The 22,610-nt window shown below is 37.8% G+C and overlaps 5 protein-coding genes and 1 long non-coding RNA gene across 6 annotated transcripts; 4 read left to right on the forward strand and 2 right to left on the reverse strand.

Moving 5' to 3' along the window:
- The first annotated feature begins 282 nt into the window (after nucleotides 1–282).
- Nucleotides 283–970, forward strand: LOC132983131 (hepcidin-like). The gene is made up of 3 exons (XM_061049372.1): nucleotides 283–422; nucleotides 504–581; nucleotides 730–970. The coding sequence occupies exons 1-3, from the start codon at nucleotides 336–338 to the stop codon at nucleotides 823–825; spliced, it is 261 nt and encodes an 86-aa protein (XP_060905355.1). The 5' UTR covers nucleotides 283–335; the 3' UTR covers nucleotides 826–970.
- A 1,187-nt stretch (nucleotides 971–2,157) lies between these two features.
- LOC132983132 (hepcidin-like) lies at nucleotides 2,158–2,876 on the reverse strand. The gene is made up of 3 exons (XM_061049373.1): nucleotides 2,706–2,876; nucleotides 2,547–2,624; nucleotides 2,158–2,398 (listed from the first exon to the last, which is right to left on the reverse strand). The coding sequence occupies exons 1-3, from the start codon at nucleotides 2,790–2,792 to the stop codon at nucleotides 2,303–2,305; spliced, it is 261 nt and encodes an 86-aa protein (XP_060905356.1). The 5' UTR covers nucleotides 2,793–2,876; the 3' UTR covers nucleotides 2,158–2,302.
- A 3,008-nt stretch (nucleotides 2,877–5,884) lies between these two features.
- On the forward strand, nucleotides 5,885–6,607 carry LOC132983133 (hepcidin-like). Its single transcript, XM_061049374.1, has 3 exons — nucleotides 5,885–6,059; nucleotides 6,141–6,218; nucleotides 6,367–6,607. Exons 1-3 carry the CDS (start codon nucleotides 5,973–5,975, stop codon nucleotides 6,460–6,462), a joined length of 261 nt encoding a protein of 86 aa, XP_060905357.1. The 5' UTR covers nucleotides 5,885–5,972; the 3' UTR covers nucleotides 6,463–6,607.
- Nucleotides 6,608–12,162: 5,555 nt separating this feature from the next.
- Nucleotides 12,163–13,909, forward strand: LOC132984365 (hepcidin-like). Its single transcript, XM_061051183.1, has 3 exons — nucleotides 12,163–12,301; nucleotides 13,225–13,302; nucleotides 13,425–13,909. The coding sequence occupies exons 1-3, from the start codon at nucleotides 12,215–12,217 to the stop codon at nucleotides 13,518–13,520; spliced, it is 261 nt and encodes an 86-aa protein (XP_060907166.1). The 5' UTR covers nucleotides 12,163–12,214; the 3' UTR covers nucleotides 13,521–13,909.
- Nucleotides 13,910–14,420: 511 nt separating this feature from the next.
- Nucleotides 14,421–14,965, reverse strand: LOC132983134 (uncharacterized). The gene is made up of 3 exons (XR_009674788.1): nucleotides 14,864–14,965; nucleotides 14,718–14,786; nucleotides 14,421–14,551 (listed from the first exon to the last, which is right to left on the reverse strand). It is a non-coding gene; the product is annotated as an uncharacterized LOC132983134 (long non-coding RNA).
- A 5,132-nt stretch (nucleotides 14,966–20,097) lies between these two features.
- On the forward strand, nucleotides 20,098–20,677 carry LOC132984363 (hepcidin-like). The gene is made up of 3 exons (XM_061051181.1): nucleotides 20,098–20,244; nucleotides 20,326–20,403; nucleotides 20,552–20,677. The coding sequence occupies exons 1-3, from the start codon at nucleotides 20,158–20,160 to the stop codon at nucleotides 20,645–20,647; spliced, it is 261 nt and encodes an 86-aa protein (XP_060907164.1). The 5' UTR covers nucleotides 20,098–20,157; the 3' UTR covers nucleotides 20,648–20,677.
- Nucleotides 20,678–22,610: the final 1,933 nt, after the last annotated feature.

Consider the following 22,610-nt stretch of genomic DNA (forward strand, 5'->3'; position numbering starts at 1 on the left):
TTAACCATTTGCCTTTATGTTTTGGATAGAAACACATCAATCTAGGTTTAGGGAGTCCGACCAAAAGAGAGAGGTTTTCAAGCACATTACAGACTATTTACCAAGCATTAAGATTGTATTGTAGGACTTTTATTTTTGTTAACAATATGTCAAAGAGAATTTATAAACATATTCATTTCAAATCACATCCTTTAGTTATTCTTATAGAGGCATGATGAGTATAAATACTGTCACATTGTCCATCTCAACCATCAGACAGAAGAAACAGACAGAGGATCTGACCAGTGCCATCCACAGAGTGAGACGATCAAACAACCTAAAGCTCTTCAAACAAGATGAAGACATTCAGAGTTGCAGTTGTTGTGGCCGTCATATTCACGTTTATTTGTATCCAGGAGAGCTCTGCTGTGCCAGTCACTGAGGTAAGAACTTTACTACCACAGTCATGTTATTAGTCATGAATGTTTGACAAACATGTTCACATGTGGTTTCATGTTCAACAGCTTCCAGAGGTGGAAGAGGCAATAAGTAATGACGATCCAGCTGCTGAACATGAGGAGACTTCAGTGGAGTCATGGATGGTATGTTCAGAAAACTGAAACAATGAAGCCAATTATCAGGAGCTACTTCAGGTGGATGTGTTCTCCCTCAGGAAGCTGAGAGAGTAAACAGAGTGAGTGATGATGCTGGAGATGAACATTTTCCTCATGTCTTTTTCTCTTCTCACAGATGCCGTACAACAACAGACAGAAGCGTTCCTTTAAATGTAAAGTGTGCTGCGGCTGCTGCCGGCCTGGTGTCTGTGGACTGTGCTGCAGATTCTGAAGATTCCTGCTTCAATAAACCATAAATATTCATTTGTAGTGCTTTATCCTTTGTTCATGTGTAGTCCATGTTCTTACTCATGTGACAAAATATTTGGCTGGTCACAACCTGCATAAACACAATAAACTTCTACATTATAGTTTTATTATTTTGAACTGTTTTTTTTTTAACTACATTAGTTCTTTTACATCCCTTAAGAAACTGTCAGGATCCAAATTGCATGAAGGGAATGTGAGGCATTTCAGAAGAGAGCAAAAATGAAGAAGAATTACTACATTGAAAAAAGTAAAGCACCTAAAGTGCATTTCTCCTTTCTGATCAACGAGCAATTTAACTCCATTTTCTAATCATATCTAGCACTGATCTTCAATGTTGGTAATCAATTTCTCTTGCCTCATTTTTAGTTCCAGTTCAAGGCATTACTTTAACACTCCTGTAAAGTTCATATACATTTCATAGGCTTAATGGTGGGGCCGTGTTATAACACTCCTGTGCCTGCTTCAGAGGTACTGTCAGAGTCATAACAGGGGCAAGACGGGATCAGTGTAGAACTACGTATTGTGTGTGTGCATGTCTGAGTGTGTGTGTATGTGAAGCTCCCACTGCTTCCAAACACATCGCGCCTCTTGTGCTTCTGTTTTCAGAGAAACTGACAGTCCAGAGTTCCCAACCTCTTAAAGGGGAAAACAAAACTACCATAATAAAGTTCATGGCTCTTATTGTGCTGTGTCAGCAAGATAATCTCATCTATTGCTTACAATGATCTCAACCTGGGACACAGTAACTTCACATTAAAACTATCTGTCTATAGGCTTGATTCAGCTTGACTACAGACCCAGTTTGTTCAGGTGAACAAACAGGTATGTGGTACACTGAAGTAATGCTAAAAGAAAATGGCTTTCTAACAGTAAAATATAGCATTCACTTCCAGTCGTCAATGATTTTTAGGTAAATATTGGTATCCCATTGTGTGATCTCACATTGCGTTACAGTGTCGCAGAAGCACAAGAAGCACAATTTATAAAAGCAGCAAAAACTTCACATACACACAAACATGCACACACACAATGCACATTAAATGCAAGACTTTACAGGAGTGTTAAAATAATGACTTGACCTGAGAATAAAAAAGAGGTAAGAGAAATTGATTACCCACATTGAAGATGTGGAAAAATGCACTTTAGGTGCTTTACTTTTTTCAATGTAGTTATTCTTTGCATTTTTGCTCTCTTCTGAAATGCCTCACATTCCCTTCATGCAATTTGGATCCTGACAGTTTCTTAAGGGATGTAAAAGAACTAATGTAGTTAAAAAAAAAACAGTTCAAAATAATAAAACTATAATGTAGAAGTTTATTGTGTTTATGCAGGTTGTGACCAGCCAAATATTTTGTCACATGAGTAAGAACATGGACTACACATGAACAAAGGATAAAGCACTACAAATGAATATTTATGGTTTATTGAAGCAGGAATCTTCAGAATCTGCAGCACAGTCCACAGACACCAGGCCGGCAGCAGCCGCAGCACACTTTACATTTAAAGGAACGCTTCTGTCTGTTGTTGTACGGCATCTGTGAGAAGAGAAAAAGACATGAGGAAAATGTTCATCTCCAGCATCATCACTCACTCTGTTTACTCTCTCAGCTTCCTGAGGGAGAACACATCCACCTGAAGTAGCTCCTGATAATTGGCTTCATTGTTTCAGTTTTCTGAACATACCATCCATGACTCCACTGAAGTCTCCTCATGTTCAGCAGCTGGATCGTCATTACTTATTGCCTCTTCCACCTCTGGAAGCTGTTGAACATGAAACCACATGTGAACATGTTTGTCAAACATTCATGACTAATAACATGACTGTGGTAGTAAAGTTCTTACCTCAGTGACTGGCACAGCAGAGCTCTCCTGGATACAAATAAACGTGAATATGACGGCCACAACAACTGCAACTCTGAATGTCTTCATCTTGTTTGGAGAGCTTTAGGTTGTTTGATCGTCTCACTCTGTGGATGGCACTGGTCAGATCCTCTGTCTGTTTCTTCTGTCTGATGGTTGAGATGGACGATGTGACAGTATTTATACTCATCATGCCTCTGTTTCCTAATCACTGACAGGACTTCAGAGTATCTGCTGTCAGGAAGAAACTTGCATCACTCTCTGAGGGATGCCGGGAATGAGAATGGGAAATTCCTCTTTTTCTGTATCTGTTTTCTGTTTGTATGTAGGACTCTACTATCCTAGAGAATATGATTAGACTTATTGTGCACTTCTAGCATCTTTCATGGACGTACTTTTAAGAACCCACTTTTCATGAAACGTTAAAATGGTTTGATACCATAGTTCCTGCATAAGTAACTTATTGAGAATGACATGTGAAATATACAAAAGTAATAATAATAATAAAATGATAATAACGACACACTCTTCTTTATAAATGGCAGACATTTCAGAAAGCTTTAAATAAATCAGATGGAGGAACTGGGGGAAGTAAGCGTTTATTACAACAAAAAGGACACAACAAAATGGGCAATGGTAAAAATGAACAGGTATTACTTCTGTGAAAACACACAAGTTGCATGAAAACTAAGAAACACCATAAGAAATCAGTCGGTAAGCTGGAACTATTGATAAAGGGTAAGATGAAGAACTGGTCCACAAAACAAAGACTAAATTTTGTTACAGTTCAAACTCAGTGAGCTGACTACAGAGAGAGATAGAATGAGAGGCTCCTTTCACACATGTGATACACTCCAGTAAATGTCCGGACATTTAAATATGGGCTGTCTGTGTGAATGCACATGACCATTACATTCTGCAGAATATTCATGAACTGTTTCCTGCCGGCACCATAGTGAAAATATCAAAAGAACTCGGGTGAATCAATGTGTAATCGGGGGTTATAGAAGGTATAATTTTGGATAATTCATCCAGATCAAGAGGGCAGCGTGACTGATTTACACTTTTTACAATCTCAACAGTTATAGTAAAATACTTCCTCTGTGACGGATGGACAATTTTTTACTTTTTTCTGTGCGTTGCTTTTTTTATCTCTTCAACTTACAACTTGAGAAGCGTGAAAGGGGATCGTTATCAAGAACATGCAGATGTTTACAGACATAAATTAAAGAAGTAGTTCAGTATTTTTTATATTTTTTTAATTGATTGTCTGGTAGTGCACTGAAAAAAGAGCAAACCTGTGTAAGTCAATATGTGCAGTTTACACTGATCAAGTCTGGGGACTTTTGAATTTTGAGTAACTAGAAAACTTTCACAGCAACCTAAATCCCTCACTTCACATCACTCTGTGTCAACAAACAATAACCTGTTGGACACCTGTGGAGCTCCACAGATTACAACTGCTGCAGAGTACTTTATGGAACTATTCTGTTTATTCAGTGTGAGCTAAAATAATCATAATCTATACATTGATTAATATCCATAATAATAATTTTAATTAATATTTATTTTAACACAGAAACGTGTAACAGTGAATTCTCATGTTCATTACTTCAGTAAGAGTTTGTTGGATGTCTAGAATATTCCTTTGATTTAAAACACCTGACCTAAACGTGAAAAAACACATGTTGTCATCGTGTAAAATTCACAGCCTCTTGATAACATGTTTAAGAAGATATATTGTTTAGTGAAGTTTGGTGTGTGCATACAGAGGAGTCCTCTAAAAACACAAGTGTGTCAATCAACAGGGATTAACAAGGATGAGTGAAGTAAGAAATATCAGCTTTGCGAAAAACATTTGGAAAACCTTAAATATTATGTGGGCAAAATGTCAAAATAGAACTTTAGTTCATAAAATCATTTTCAATTTTATGTTTAAAAAGTTCAGAGTGATGTGTTTGAGGCAGATTTAGCATTTTTTTCTGCATTTTTTCTGCATTTTTCCCATGTTTTTTTATCTGTGTTGTTTTTATGTGATTTATTTGAATCTTTCTGGAATTCCTGCACGTCATAAAGAAAAGTGTGTTATTTGCGGCTGCAACTCAATTAATACAGTCTCACAACCAAAAAGTTGAGGGTTTGATCCCAGGCTCCTGCAGCAACATGTCCGATGTGTCTGCGGGCAAGACACTTTAACCTTGAATTGCTCCCACTGCAGCATCGGCGGCGTGTGAGTCTGTTTGAATGGTAACTTCTGATGGTCTCACTACATATAGAAACCTCTGCCATCAGTGTGTGAATGGGTGTGAATGGGTAGGTAGGTGTGACCTGCAGTGAGTAGTCAGAAGACTAGAAAAGTGCTATACAGCTCAAATCCATTTACCATTTACTATTATTATATTAGTTTTAAAATAACATTTTATAAAACATTCTCTATAAGTTATACTGTTGCAGGGACCTCAGAACCTTTGCAGGAACTATGGTAGGAAATTCAAACTATTTCAATTTGTTATGATAAGTGGTTAAATGTGTAGTGGTGTTCTTAAATGGCAGATTTAAAAGCATCCTGGATGTGATTTAGGAGAAGTGGAGAATGAATCTAATTTCCTTTTGTATTGTCCTTTTCATGACGAGTTCAGAACACCTTTTATTCATGAAATGTACGCTGCAGATTCCTGGATCTTTTGGAGCACTGATTATGACAGGATGTGACAGTTGTTTCATTTTAATGTAGAGGAGCTGACCATGTTGTCTCTAAAGCCTGGAAGAAACATCAGGGTGGTTTGGTTGGTTAGTATTTCTATTATTAAGTGTCAACGTTTGGTCTTTGGTCTCTTTGTTTTAATAATGGTGTCTTGTAAGCCTGTTTTAAGCTGTGCATATTGTTTATGCCTGACACAATAATAAAATCAAAATTGATCATGTACGTCCATGAAAGATGCTAGAAGTGCACAATAAGTCTAATCATATTCTCTAGGATAGTAGAGTCCTACATACAAACAGAAAACAGATACAGAAAAAGAGGAATTTCCCATTCTCATTCCCGGCATCCCTCAGAGAGTGATGCAAGTTTCTTCCTGACAGCAGATACTCTGAAGTCCTGTCAGTGATTAGGAAACAGAGGCATGATGAGTATAAATACTGTCACATCGTCCATCTCAACCATCAGACAGAAGAAACAGACAGAGGATCTGACCAGTGCCATCCACAGAGTGAGACGATCAAACAACCTAAAGCTCTCCAAACAAGATGAAGACATTCAGAGTTGCAGTTGTTGTGGCCGTCATATTCACGTTTATTTGTATCCAGGAGAGCTCTGCTGTGCCAGTCACTGAGGTAAGAACTTTACTACCACAGTCATGTTATTAGTCATGAATGTTTGACAAACATGTTCACATGTGGTTTCATGTTCAACAGCTTCCAGAGGTGGAAGAGGCAATAAGTAATGACGATCCAGCTGCTGAACATGAGGAGACTTCAGTGGAGTCATGGATGGTATGTTCAGAAAACTGAAACAATGAAGCCAATTATCAGGAGCTACTTCAGGTGGATGTGTTCTCCCTCAGGAAGCTGAGAGAGTAAACAGAGTGAGTGATGATGCTGGAGATGAACATTTTCCTCATGTCTTTTTCTCTTCTCACAGATGCCGTACAACAACAGACAGAAGCGTTCCTTTAAATGTAAAGTGTGCTGCGGCTGCTGCCGGCCTGGTGTCTGTGGACTGTGCTGCAGATTCTGAAGATTCCTGCTTCAATAAACCATAAATATTCATTTGTAGTGCTTTATCCTTTGTTCATGTGTAGTCCATGTTCTTACTCATGTGACAAAATATTTGGCTGGTCACAACCTGCATAAACACAATAAACTTCTACATTATAGTTTTATTATTTTGAACAGTTTTTTTTTTTAAACTACATTAGTTCTTTTACATCCCTTAAGAAACTGTCAGGATCCAAATTGCATGAAGGGAATGTGAGGCATTTCAGAAGAGAGCAAAAATGCAAAGAATAATGGGATACCAATATTTACCTAAAAATCATTGACGACTGGAAGTGAATGCTATATTTTACTGTTAGAAAGCTATTTTATTTTAGCATTACTTCAGTGTACCACATACCTGTTTGTTCACCTGAACAAACTGGGTCTGTAGTCAAGCTGAATCAAGCCTATAGACAGATAGTTTTAATGTGAAGTTACTGTGTCCCAGGTTGAGATCATTGTAAGCAATAGATGAGATTATCTTGCTGACACAGCACAATAAGAGCCATGAACTTTATTATGGTAGTTTTGTTTTCCCCTTTAAGAGGTTGGGAACTCTGGACTGTCAGTTTCTCTGAAAACAGAAGCACAAGAGGCGTTTCCTTTTTATGTTTGAACTTTTGACTTTCTCCAGCTCCACTATCACCAGTCTGCCTTCAGGCCCTGTCAGCTGTGTTCTCACCATCACTGATAGTCTAATCGTGTAAATATGTGCAGTGCACTGATTGACAAACCCGAGTCTCTTCAAATATCTTGCGTAAATACAAAAATCCCCTCACCACTCTGTGCCAAAGAACAGTGACATGAGAGGCACCTGTGTGAATAAACAGCTGCTGCAGCATTCTATGTATTAATTCTGATTTCCCATACAAACACTGTAATCTCAAATATACATGTTGCAGTTTTATACGGTTATTTTCTTATTTGTATTTATTTTTTTAAATGCAGAAAAACATTTCACAGTGAAGTTAAGTGCATGTATATGTGATAGGTGAGCCCCTCTTCTGTCATCTTGCCCCACCACCACCCCAACCACACTGATCATGAAGTAAACAAGCAGTTAGTTTCCCCTTAAAGGTAGCCATGTGTGGATAGGTGTGAGTATAGCCTCATGGACAAGAAACAGAGAGTTGTAACCAACAGTAAAGTTGATAATGTTGATGTGCAACAAGAACTGACGAGTGCCTGAATCAAGACAGTAGTGGAAGTTTTAAGGCGTCAGAGACATAGAAGCTGAAGATTTACATGATATGTTGAGGCCTACCATGAAGTGGCTCAGAATATTGTTCAATCGTATAATGGTATTCCATCTTTCACAGTGGAATGTAAGAATTGCAAATCAATGCTAATCGACGAAGAATTTAAGAAAAGTTTATATCAGAATATGAAGTCAAATCAGATATTCTGTATTCAAGACACCTGGCTTCTGCCTCACCTTGATTTTATTATACCTGGATATGAGTGTGTCAGGTTTGATGGAGGTGAAAACCGGGGCAGAGGCTGTGCACGTTTATAAGAGATGGGATATCATCCAGAAACAGAATGTGTGATAACCAAAATATGTATATCAGATGGGAACGTGATGATAATTAACTTATACAACCTTTGTTGATGATGTTTATGATTGAGGTCATGAGTCAGCTTCTCCTCAGGGAACAAGGCTGTGATTTGTGATATCCTCAATGCGACATTCAGGAGCAGATCAAGATACACTTTTTCGCCAAAAATAAGAGTGATTAACAGAGATTTTACGTCTAAATTTAAAAGATCATTAGTGTGATTCAACAACTATATTCGACAAAGAAGGTAATGGGCATTGTTTGTGGGTCATGTCCTGGATCACAATATGAACCTCTTTCCAAATTGTTTGGATGTGGTCACATGACCAAAACACGTTATCGTTTTTAAAAAAAATTTTAAATCCATTTTGTTCATGTATAAAGTTTGATGTGCATTTCTGAAAAATTCCGTCGTAGAGTCTTTCGCAATCTTCAACACTGAATGTCCCTGCCAGGTCAAGTTGCCACAGCGGCTTCAGAGACTCCCAGTCTGAAGATTCAGAGTACAGCAGTAAAGCATACAACTTGGAGATATTAAACCTTTAAGCGATTGGACAGAAATCAAGACCCTTTCATGTTCTGAGAGTATGAATTGTTTTTCATCTTTGTTTTCTAGCAGTGACTCTGTAAAGTGGTAGATATTTGGAGATATCTGAAAAACATTCTTATGTGGAATGTCAAAATCAGTTTTTGATTGGCTCAAACTTCTTAACAGAGCCAGAGCTCAAAAGGCCTGTAAGATCTGATCGAGCTTTGGAGGACCACTCCAGGATGCCAAAATCGGGATTCAATGCCAGGGGTGACCAAGCAGAAATTACGGAGGGAATATTTAAATATTTTTTAAATTTAAATATCTCTCCAGACCAGCAGTTTGTTTTAGATAATCATAGTGAAGTGATTTCAATTAATCCAATGAAGGGACTTCAGTTATATATAACTAAATTAGTTTTATAACCTGGCAAAGTATTAAGTTAGAGTTCAGAGCTGCAGGAAAAGATTGATCAGGCTTCTTAAGATATAGCAAAACATCATCCTCAAACAAGTCAATAAAGTGTTTATGGGTGGAATATTAAAGATAATACAAGTATTGGAAGCGATCATTGTCCCATAATATGCGCAATAAAAGCTGACATAGATATTCAAGGCACAGGCATCAGAATTGGTGGAAGAAACTGATTGGCCAGAATTACAAGAAATAAGTTTTAAATCTTGTGTTAAATCCCTCACTAATCACGGTTTGTTGTGTGCACGTGTCGGATGGACTTCTTGGACCACACGCAGACTTTAACACTGTTGTATTCTTGATAAGATGAAGCAATAATCCATGGCACATTGAAAATAACTTTACTGGCACGTTATTGTTCGCTCACAGTAAAGTGACAGTAAAGTCATTTTCACTGTGCCTCAGATGATTGATTTATCTTATCAGTGTATGTTTCTGCTCCCGACTGGCACCTGAGAGCAAAGGTTGGCTGTGCACGGGTACCCTGTTGGTCATTTAGATTAAACTGGTGTATTCTTATCTGCAAGTCTATTAGAGGTCTACTTCCTTCTTTCCTTCTGACCTACATCAGTCAGAAGAGTACAGGGACTTACAAGTAAATACTAAATACTAAATGCAGCATTCAAAATCAGACCTTTCAAGTCAATTGGGGGGCAAAAAGGAAAGGGTCCTATGGTGGAATGATGAATGTACAGAAGCTATTGAAGAACAAAATGAAGCACTGAGAATGTTAAGGAATAATTTGAATCAAGATAATCTGATTAATTATCAGAGGAAAAATACTCACGCTTGTAGAGTAATTAAGAACAGTTACCACAGTGCATGGATGAATTATTGTTCTACCAATGGTATGGAAACTAAAATATTCCTCCCCTCCAGCAGGCGTTACAGATCACTGTACGCCAAAACAACCTGTCATAAGAACAGTTTCTTCCCCCAGGCTGTCACTATGATAAACATCTAAACAGTCACAGTGTCAGAACTGTCTGACTTGTGAAATAACTCTGGAACCAAACATGCAATGTGAATGTACATATATATACTGTATATTATTCTTATTATTTAATTTAAAGAGGACATATTATTTCCCTTTTACACCTTTTAAAACAGTCCAATGTGGTCTAAATGAAACATCTGTGCTGTGCTTTGGTCAAAATATAACATGAATCAAGCACCAGAGGAGGTTTGTGACCCTGTATAAACCAGCTCTCTGTAAAAACACTGTACAAGTGGATTTTTCATAATATATCAATCTTTAATGTAAATACTGTTAAACTCTACCTCATGTATTAACCCATCTGTGGAAAAAGATAGGCCCACACACTTGCTCAAATGCTGATAATTATAACCTGAAGAAGACCACTGGTCGAAACACTGTGATCATTAAAACCTTTTTAGCTGCATTTTAGCAAGTGTCCTCAGTTTTGCTGTTTTTGGCCTGCACCTACGTGATGTGCGTATAACTACCTCTTTTTCTAAATGAACCCATCTGTCACATAATTACATTATTTATTATCATGTTTACTTCAGCATCTTTTGCACTACTCACCACTGAGAACACAGTTCGCCAAAGTTAAATTCCTTGTGTGTGTAAGTGTACCAGGCCAAAAAAGCTTATTCTGATCCTAATTCTGATCCTGAATATGAGAGGTATGGTCAATGCTGAAGAAAATGAGAGAGAAGAAACTATTTGGATGTAGCACTGGCAATAACAGATAAGGAAAAGGCAAACATGTTAGGAAAGAAGTTTGCCTAAACTAGTCTACAAAGTGGTGACCATTTAGATGATACCATTGATACTGAAATCAACATGAATTAATTAGTGTTAGAATTAAATGGGATAAAAATACTGCTACAGGAGAAGATAATGATGTGAGCTATGTCATGTTCCAGAAATGACCCGAATAGGTGTTAGAGATAATTTTGAATTTATTTATTAAAATATGGGAATAGGGAAATATGCCAAATAATTGACAGAGTGCTTTAACATGATAAACCTGGTAAGGTTCATAATAATGCTAGCAATTATAGATCCATCACCTTAACCTCCCTTCTATGTAAGTGGATGGAAAATATATTAGTTAGAAGACTTTATTACTTTCTTGAAAACAGAGGATTATTCGCACCACATCAAATTGGTTCTAGAAAAAAGCGTTCAGCTATGGATGCTGTTATCTATGTGGGGGTAATTTGGTCTTATATTTTCTGTCAGAAAGATTTAGAGTTAAAGTAGGATCAGTGTGTGATGAATTTGAAATTGCTAATGGAATTCCGCAAGGCAGTGTCATAAGTCCAGTTTTATTTTCATGTTATGATTAATGATATTTTTATGAATGTGGACAGAAGGATTGGATCAGCTCCATAGGCGGATGAAGGGACCATCAGCCGCAATAAAGAAAGTAAAACAATGGTCATATATTTGATGCTTTAACCTTCCTTCGGTAATGATAATCCAACAATTTAAGCTTTTAAAACAACTTATTTTTGTAATAAAGAGATCTCTACATGTCATACTGGCCTTCTTTGCAGCTTTTATCATTCTAGGTTACATTCATATATATTGAAACTTGAAGCTCATGTGTCTGCCACATCTTTTCAGTTGAAAGGACTTGTGTATGTTGTGGATGATCTCTGGGTTCCCCAGAATGGCGTCAGGCTTCTGAAGGCGTTACTAGCAAGTGGGTTATGTATAGGTTGACTCTCCCTTGAAAAGATTTATTGTCATTTCATAACAGGGTTAAAAACAGATGAGTAAAGTAAGGACCATAATTGTCCTTACACAATATGGGTTGGCTGTAGCTCAGTGGAACAGTCTGTCAGTGGTAGTTTTTTTCATCATTGTACTTACTAAAAAGCTTTGATTAGTACGTAACAAGTCTAATCATACTCTCAAAGATAGAGCAGTCCTTTGGAGGACCAATTATAGATTGAACATGTGTAAAGAGTAATGATTGATAAATAGAAAACTAAGAATTCCAATAACACGTCTTGGAATATCCCATCCTCATTTCCAGCATCCCTGATGCAAGCCTGTACTGACAGGGATGAGGAAACAGGGGCCTCATGTATATAAATATCAGAACATTTTCCATCCCAACCATCAGACAGAAGACGCAGAGCTGACGAGAGTAACAAACAGAGTGAAAGTAACTCAAACCTCGCAGGTCAAGATGAAGACATTCAGTGTTGCAGTTGTCGTAGCCATGATGCTGGCTTTTATTTGTATCCAGGAGAGCTCTGCTGTCCCACTCACTGAGGTAAGAACTCAACATAAACTCAAATAGTAAGTAAGTAAGTAAGTCAAACTTTATTAATATAGCACCTTTAAAACACTCAGTCACAAAGTGCTTAACAATTTAAAGCAATCAAACAATTCACACAGGGAATTAATTTACATCAATACATCACAATGTCAAGCAGGGCAACGTTAAGAGCAGGAAAACTCAAAAATAAACTAAGCACAAGAAAGGGTTAGGGAGTTACATGAAGGCTTGTTTGTACAGGTGAGGTTTTAGATGCCTCTTGGAGAAGCCTAAAGATTTCTGCTGATCTGATGGCTTGTGGGAGTTGATTCCAGAGAGTGGGGCCTTAAACATAAAGCGCGATTATCTTTTGTTTTATGATTAGAGCAGGGGATGGTCAGAAATGTAGCTGGGGGTGAGGTCATGCAGGGCTTTGTATGTTAGTTAAATAAGTTTGTCGTTGATTCTGAATTTCCTGGAAGCCACTGACGGGACGCAAGAACTGGAGATGTGGGAATGACGGCTGGTTCCAGTTAATAATTTGTTAGCTGCATTTTGGACTAGCTGTAAACGGTTTGTGGATGATTGGCTGAGGCACGTATAGACATAGAGTTCTTATAATAATAAGAAGATAGAAGTGTGTATTAATATTTCAAGATTTAAAGGGGAGAGCAATGTTCTGATTTTTGAGATATTTCTAAGTTGCAGGAAACAGGACTGCACAAGCTTAGTGGTGTTAGTGTCAAAGGTAATTTGTTGGTCAAAGATGATTCCAAGATTCTCAGCGGTTAGTTTGATGTTTGATTGAAGAGGGCCAAAAACTGTTCAACTGTATTTGTGAAATGATCGGGCCTATTTAAAAGAGTTTGGGTTTTATTATTAGTACTGGTCATGAATGTTTTTACAAAGATGTCAAAATGTGGTTTCATGTTCAACAGGTTGAAGAACTGGAGGAGCCAATGAGCAATGACAATCCAGTTGCTGAACATCCAGAGATCTCATTGGACTCTTGGATGGTACGTTTGGTTAGCTGAATAAATTACAAATAGATGATTTCTATAAACAGCTCCAGAGATAATAAACAGAGTGAATGATGATGCTGAACTCTTTCCTCATGTCTTCTGTCTTCCTCTCACAGATGCCGTACATCAACAGACAGAAGCGTTCCTTTAAATGTAAAGTTTGCTGTGGCTGCTGCCGGCCTGGTGTCTGTGGACTGTGCTGCAGATTCTGAGGATTCCTGCTTCAATAAACACTTCATCTCCATTTGTTTGTTCTGTACTTGTGTCTAGATTTCAGACAAGATATCCAGTCACGCGTAATAAAACAATAAACGCATTATTATTGTATCAGAATTTGTAACTTGTGTTTCTTTAATAATACCATCAGTGCTCTCTGCAGAGAAGGATGTGCAAAGATTCAACAAACATGCAAGGAATTACAAAAATAACAAATCCTGGTATGCAATTAAAAAATAACTTGTGTTTATATCTATTAATATTTAAGTATTTCTTTGGGATTTGTCTAATGGCTAGTGAGCTTGAAAAATAGATGTGAAATGGTTGGTCTCCAATATACTGTATATCAAGACATAAATTAAAATGTACTGTCAGTAAATTAAAACAACACTATTTGGAACTATTCATCCATTTCAATGTGGCATGTTATAATAAATAAACTACAGTACTAAACTAAACTAAACTGTATTGTATAAATTATAAGGACAATGATATACGTTTTTTTTAATTGCATAAATTCTTTATTGGTTGAAGTAGAATTTATTGAGTAAATAATCTGATGACACATTATATAAACATTTGATATGAAAGTTAACTCATGGCTTTCTTTGCACTTTTATTTTCTTTTAAATCTGGTTTTATTCCTAACTATCTATTTTCTGGAATTTATCTGTAAAGAGGCTGTGATTGTTTTTATGTGCAGTCTTTAATTTGACAACTTGTAAGCGTTGGGAAATCACACATTATGATACCAGTGCCGCATTTCTGCAAATGAGCACATAAACTCTGCTTCTGATCCTTCACACTGGTCCTTTACTACTTTTTGTTCCAGTTTTTGTGTAATAAATGCTTAAACCAGGAGATTTGATTAAAGAAAAGTACACACCATTGTTACTAAAACACTTTATTGCATGTTAAGGGATCAATTGCAGCACATAATGCAGGTGGTTGATCCCCTTGAAGTTGTATGGCAGCAACGGTAGCATATCACTTGACTGTCACGCTTCTGCCTGTTGGGAATCAGCCTCTGTGTGAAAGAAAAGAGACTTAAGTTGATCTCCAGCATCAGTTACTCTGTCTTTTCTCTCTTGTTACTGGAAAATCATCAGAACATTAAGCAGTAAAAACACATCCACACACAACAGAATATCCTGTTTGTATTTGTCTTGTCTTCTTCATTGAATTGAACATACCTTCCATGATTCAACTTGCATCTCTTGATTAGCAGCAACTGGATCATCATTGGCCATTGGCTCCTCCAGCTATTTGTACACAGGAAGCAATGTGTTAGCATTCTGACAAAACTCTGACAAAACTCTTATGTTATGTCTAAATTTACATTCTTTGAGCTAAGTTCTTACTGTGAATTGGGACTGCCGAGTTCTTCTGAAGGCAAATGAAGCTGAGAATGTCGACCACAGCAACAGTGAATGTCTTTATCTTCACAGTTGATTATCAGATAGTGATACTGTCTGTTTGAGGTTTGGATTGCAATGAGTGGTTGTATACTTTGCTGTTTCATTGTTGCCTCATCACTGGCAGAACATATCGTGCTTCCAGTAATGGGCTTTCACCTCGACCAAAGCTGGAGTGACTCTGGGACATTTTTTTAAAAAACTTTTTGACCTAAGGCCATATTGTCTGTTGCACAACAAAAAATGAACCGTGAACTTTCAAATGAAATGGAATGTAATGTCCTGCAATTTATACATGAGAATTCGTACCCAACCCATTACATTTGCATAGCACATACAAATTTGATGATGTGGGTACGAATTGCATGGATCCTCAGCTGCATGCCTCTGAAATTCTTTACCGAAATAAACTGAAGTTGCTTTTATGCTCGGACATTCATTCCTCTTGTGAGCAGCTGAAAGGTGACCTGGATTCTAAGTAGTATTTGCATTGATTCTGATGTTTTTGCTCTTCAGCATGAAATGTATTATCATATTTTTAATGATCTTGCATTCTAACTTTATTTGTATGAATTATATGTGTGGTAGAAATATTGGTTATATAGCATATTCTGTCCTTTGCTAATAAAAAGGGTGAATCAACTGCTTTTATAGCACTTTTCTCTTCTGACTATAAAGCGCTTTTATAACACAGGTCACACCTACCCATTCACACTGTAGATGATAGGGTCAGTCGATATTAACTAACCCCACTCATACAAAGTCATGGCAGCAGGAGCTGGGAAATGAAGCCCTGAGATTCTTCTTGAGAAATGACAATCTCTTCCACTGAGCCACCGCCATCTCTAGTAATAATAAATCTTTAAATGTTTTTATTAATTAAGTGTTATAGTAAACTTTTTACTTTAAGCTTTTAATTAATTCCATTACTATAAATAAACACTTCAGTGCTTTACATTATTTTATTACTCTGCTGGTCCTTGAGCTAGCTGCAAGTAACCATGGTCACAAACAGCACAAATGGGTCCATACCTGTTTGAACCAGCCATATTTTGGAAAACATTACCCTTTCTATCAATTACTGTTTAATCTTCTAAAGCATAATTATTTAAGGTCATGGAAGACACATTTGTAGAAAAAAAGTATCTTAAGTCTAAATTCATGAACTTGGGCATTGATTTTTTTTCAAACTATGATACATTATTGAGTGCATTGTTGGGGTTGTATCAAGTCAACTTTGGTTATATTCTTTAATAATTATATTTAATTATTAATAATATAAATAAAATATCATTAAACTATGTTTAATCTCGTTTTGGGGCACCAACCTGTACTCAGGTAAATATAGCCAAAATATCACTCAAATCAGTCTCAAATTAGTTATTTAATTACTAATATTGTTAATAATTAATAACTATATTTAATAAATTTAAGGCGTGAAATCCGTACACAAAGCCTTCGAACCCAGCCTATATCACAATGCAAATACAACCAGTAATCACAAACAACTGCTCTCTTAAATTATAACAGAATTTATTTAAACAAAGCAACACCAATAAAATCAATTAACTTAATCAAACAAATAACTATTATAAACTAATCTAAGCAACAAACATTATCAAGCACGGCTTGTGGATGAGGTGTGAATGTGTGTGTGTGTGTGTGTGTGTGTGTGTGTGTGTGTGTGTGTCTGTGTGTGTGTGTCTGTGTGTGTCTGTGTCTGTGTCTGTGTCTGTGGATGAAAGAGAGAGAGAAGGGGGAAGAGGGGGGAGATTGCTTCGTCCCACATGGTCGCCCTTCCGATGGCGCACACCTAACAAAGACCTAATGTGGCCTTAATGTCTAAAAGACCGAGTTCGGCCCTACACGATCTGTGTCTCTTAGGCGTCTGGATGGCCGTGAGTGTATAGATCTCTGTGTGTGTATGTGTTAGTCAAAGGGGAAGAAAAGAGGATAGAAGAGGAGTGTAGAGGAGGAGAGAAATGCATGCCTGAAGAGGCCGGATCACAGTCCGAATTCCGCGTCACAACTCGGAGTAATTCCCTTCATTCACAGAAACAAACCAATGGCCGAATTCAAGTTAATACGGCTTACACTGGTCTTTCTGATCAGAAGAGTAATACCCGGTTATAACGCTGTTACGCTAAACACATATAGGACACAGCGGTCTGAAACGGGAACAACAAGAGTTTTAAACAGGTAAAACTCAGGACACGACGGTCCAACAAAGATAAAAATGATAGTTTCTGCTTCAATCAAACAATTGTTAAAAACACTCTCTAAAGCTAATTCTGCCCAGACCTAATTAAGCCTCACTTGTGAATCGCTTTGCCTGCGATTGGTGAAAGGAAAAGAGTCCGGCGATAAAACAGATCTTCTGTCCGTCCTGGTGTAGAGGCGTCTGATGGCGGCGAGGGTCCCTTACGGCAAGAGCGGCTTCGTTGGTTCTCCGTCGAGTGGAAAGATGTCCGTTGATGTCCTTTCGTTGCAGGACGGAATAAGACCGTTATCTTTCTGATAATCTGTTATAGTCTGACGCTCTCCGAGAAACTGAGATGCGTTCACTGGACAATCCGAGTTCGGGATTTAGAACACTGCCGGCCGCGGATTACCTGCACGCCAAAACTTAAAACAAAGGAAGATTGTTGCAGGAAACAGGAGGTGAGCTTGTGTCTCCGAACACTTGAAGTCAGTGCGTGGAAAGAGAAAGAACAATGGAAGTCTTGGAGCTTTGTAGCCTGGCCTGCTCTATGGGGGTCTACCTCAGGTCCCCTCCAATGAGGAGAGAGAGGTTCCGGTCCCCCCTTACTTCACGCGTAGGTGTGAAGTACCGCAGGGGATTCTGGGATTAAGAGTCCTTTTAGACCTCTTTGTGATCCCAGTGAATAACTCAAATGAGGTGCAGGCCCAAGTCCATTGTTTGACTGTCCTAAGCCTGCGTGGCCCAACAGCATTATAAACTTGATTTTGAGATGTCTTATTTGAATAAGTACTGCAAAGCTTAAAGAGTGTGGTCTAAAACCAGGATTTAGGGGTACTGTAGGAGATCGCTTTAAAGAGCTGATTCTCTAAAATATTGTGTTCCTTGGGGTTTTTTCAATTTTTTGACACACTGCTACACATTAAGAAACACGCAGTAGTGCATGAACAGATTGACTCAGTGATTTTCAATGATCCCCATTGTTACTGTGATTTTACTTTTCAGGAGTTCCAGTTTATCTGTTTCATAAAAGTCCTGTATGTGTGAAACTATTGGTCTATTTGACAGTGATGCATATAACTGTTCACTACAGAAAAACCTGAGGACGTTCCTTCAACACTTCCACAATGTTGACTTGCCTGCAGCCAGGTGCCGACCATTGAGCAAGCGCTGGAGCTAACTAAGACGATTCAAAATAATACTCTGCTGGCTTTGATAATGAGGTTGCCAACTAACATCAGCCTGATTAGATGCACTAGTATGCCTCATATGTGGTAGCTCGAAGTTAAAGTACTTTGGTGATATTTGAATTCAGTAAAACACAAGGTGCATATTAATCATGACTTGTCGACTGTGAAATGAGCCATTCAAAGGCACAACAGTGTCATTTTTTCCATCACTGCATTGGAAAGTGAGCTAACTACTGTGCACCGTAAAGTACAAAATAGCATGTAATTAATGGGATTAAAAAAACATGTTTGCTTTAATTTCAGGCCTAATTGCATTTAGATTAACGCGTTAGCGCTAACAGCCCTACTAATTACATTTAATGTAAGGGACAGAGTCCTACTGTACTTGTGAAAAGGTACTTGGTGACTCTTAACTGAAGAGATCCTGCTTTAGGTTGGTGTTTATTCTTAATGTGTTACCTTGAGTTTATGGTGCATGACAACAGGAAAGCAAAGAGAAAATGTTCCGTCAGACAAAAAGTTGGTCAGGTGGGATGTTGATCATAGTCTTGTCCATCTGTGGTAAAGATCAATATTTTGTTTCCTTCTATCTCAGTGTGATGGGTGAGATGGAAAGTATGCTGTTACTTATCTATACTACCTACGGTACAGAGCCTGCTGTCACAACTTGCACCCCTCTCTCAGGGATAATGGGAAAGAGGGGAAATTCCTCAGGAATGTTAGATTGAAAAGGTCTTGGTTCAGCTTCAGCTACCTGACTGATTTCTTTTGGTGTTTTTTGGTTTTTATTCTTATTGTGTGTTTTTAGATTTGGAGTTATGCGTGCTAATATTTACAGTATCATGACCTATTTTGTTGTCTCTTTTTTGTTGTAATAAACGTTTACTTCCTCCATCATGAGCCTGCTGTCAGGCCCTCTCTCTTTCCCGTGTTCGCCCAGCACTGATTGTCTGGTAGTGTACAGAGAAAAAAGCAAACCTGTGTAAGTCAATATGTGCAGTTTACACTGATCAAGTCTGGGGACTTTCGAATTTTGAGTAACTAGAAAGCTTGCCCAACAACCAAAATCCCTCACTACACATTACTCTGTGTCAACAAACAATAACCTGTTGGACACCTGTGGAGCTCCACAGATTACAACTGCTGCAGAGTACTTTATGGAACTATTCTGTTTATTCAGTGTGAGCTAAAATAATCATAATCTATACATTGATTATTATGAAATTATGAAATTGTAGTAATAATAATATAAAGTAACACTTTTAAATATTTACTTCTTTTAACACAAAATAATCATTCCATGTTTTAGGACCGCAGGAGTAAATGATTTTCCAGACACTGAATTCTCATGTTCATTCCTTCAGTAAGAGTTTCACTTTGTTTGTTGTCCAGAATATTCTTTTGTTGAATGTGAGGGTAGTATTTTTTTTCCCTGAAAGAAAAATCTCTGATTAAACCCTTTAATTAATTTTGAAAAGGGTAACAAAAACACTGTTATGAGAGATTTAAAATACATCACTTAAACGTGAAAAATGTTGTCATCATGCAACATACAGCCTCTTTATACCATGTTTAAGAATATATACTAAGAACACTAGAAGAGGAATTTCCCATTCTCATTCCCGGCATCCCTCAGAGAGTGATGCAAGTTTCTTCCTGACAGCAGATACTCTGAAGTCCTGTCAGTGATTAGGAAACAGAGGCATGATGAGTATAAATACTGTCACATCGTCCATCTCAACCATCAGACAGAAGAAACAGACAGAGGATCTGACCAGTGCCATCCACAGAGTGAGACGATCAAACAACCTAAAGCTCTTCAAACAAGATGAAGACATTCAGAGTTGCAGTTGTTGTGGCCGTCATATTCACGTTTATTTGTATCCAGGAGAGCTCTGCTGTGCCAGTCACTGAGGTAAGAACTTTACTACCACAGTCATGTTATTAGTCATGAATGTTTGACAAACATGTTCACATGTGGTTTCATGTTCAACAGCTTCCAGAGGTGGAAGAGGCAATAAGTAATGACGATCCAGCTGCTGAACATGAGGAGACTTCAGTGGAGTCATGGATGGTATGTTCAGAAAACTGAAACAATGAAGCCAATTATCAGGAGCTACTTCAGGTGGATGTGTTCTCCCTCAGGAAGCTGAGAGAGTAAACAGAGTGAGTGATGATGCTGGAGATGAACATTTTCCTCATGTCTTTTTCTCTTCTCACAGATGCCGTACAACAACAGACAGAAGCGTTCCTTTAAATGTAAAGTGTGCTGCGGCTGCTGCCGGCCTGGTGTCTGTGGACTGTGCTGCAGATTCTGAAGATTCCTGCTTCAATAAACCATAAATATTCATTTGTAGTGCTTTATCCTTTGTTCATGTGTAATTCATGTTCTTACTCATGTGACAAAATAGTTGGCTGGTCACACCCTGCATAAACACAATAAACTTCTACATTATAGTTTCATAATTTTGAACTCTTGATTTTTTAACTACTTTAGTTCTTTTACATCCCTTAAGAAACTGTCAGGATCCAAATTGCATGAAGGGAATGTGAGGCATTTCAGAAGAGAGCAAAAATGCAAAGAATTACTACATTGAAAAAAGTAAAGCACCTAAAGTGCATTTTTCCACATCTTCAATGTGGGTAATCAATTTCTCTTACCTCTTTTTTATTCTCAGGTCAAGTCATTATTTTAACACTCCTGTAAAGTCTTGCATTTAATGTGCATTGTGTGTGTGCATGTTTGTGTGTATGTGAAGTTTTTGCTGCTTTTATAAATTGTGCTTCTTGTGCTTCTGCGACACTGTAACGCAATGTGAGATCACACAATGGGATACCAATATTTACCTAAAAATCATTGACGACTGGAAGTGAATGCTATATTTTACTGTTAGAAAGCCATTTTCTTTTAGCATTACTTCAGTGTACCACATACCTGTTTGTTCACCTGAACAAACTGGGTCTGTAGTCAAGCTGAATCAAGCCTATAGACAGATAGTTTTAATGTGAAGTTACTGTGTCCCAGGTTGAGATCATTGTAAGCAATAGATGAGATTATCTTGCTGACACAGCACAATAAGAGCCATGAACTTTATTATGGTAGTTTTGTTTTCCCCTTTAAGAGGTTGGGAACTCTGGACTGTCAGTTTCTCTGAAAACAGAAGCACAAGAGGCGCGATGTGTTTGGAAGCAGTGGGAGCTTCACATACACACACACTCAGACATGCACACACACAATACGTAGTTCTACACTGATCCCGTCTTGCCCCTGTTATGACTCTGACAGTACCTCTGAAGCAGGCACAGGAGTGTTATAACACGGCCCCACCATTAAGCCTATGAAATGTATATGAACTTTACAGGAGTGTTAAAGTAATGCCTTGAACTGGAACTAAAAATGAGGCAAGAGAAATTGATTACCAACATTGAAGATCAGTGCTAGATATGATTAGAAAATGGAGTTAAATTGCTCGTTGATCAGAAAGGAGAAATGCACTTTAGGTGCTTTACTTTTTTCAATGTAGTAATTCTTCTTCATTTTTGCTCTCTTCTGAAATGCCTCACATTCCCTTCATGCAATTTGGATCCTGACAGTTTCTTAAGGGATGTAAAAGAACTAATGTAGTTAAAAAAAAAACAGTTCAAAATAATAAAACTATAATGTAGAAGTTTATTGTGTTTATGCAGGTTGTGACCAGCCAAATATTTTGTCACATGAGTAAGAACATGGACTACACATGAACAAAGGATAAAGCACTACAAATGAATATTTATGGTTTATTGAAGCAGGAATCTTCAGAATCTGCAGCACAGTCCACAGACACCAGGCCGGCAGCAGCCGCAGCACACTTTACATTTAAAGGAACGCTTCTGTCTGTTGTTGTACGGCATCTGTGAGAAGAGAAAAAGACATGAGGAAAATGTTCATCTCCAGCATCATCACTCACTCTGTTTACTCTCTCAGCTTCCTGAGGGAGTACACATCCACCTGAAGTAGCTCCTGATAATTGGCTTCATTGTTTCAGTTTTCTGAACATACCATCCATGACTCCACTGAAGTCTCCTCATGTTCAGCAGCTGGATCGTCATTACTTATTGCCTCTTCCACCTCTGGAAGCTGTTGAACATGAAACCACATGTGAACATGTTTGTCAAACATTCATGACTAATAACATGACTGTGGTAGTAAAGTTCTTACCTCAGTGACTGGCACAGCAGAGCTCTCCTGGATACAAATAAACGTGAATATGACGGCCACAACAACTGCAACTCTGAATGTCT

Source organism: Labrus mixtus, chromosome 11 (assembly GCF_963584025.1).
Source record: "Labrus mixtus chromosome 11, fLabMix1.1, whole genome shotgun sequence".
NCBI classification, from domain to species: domain Eukaryota; kingdom Metazoa; phylum Chordata; class Actinopteri; order Labriformes; family Labridae; genus Labrus; species Labrus mixtus.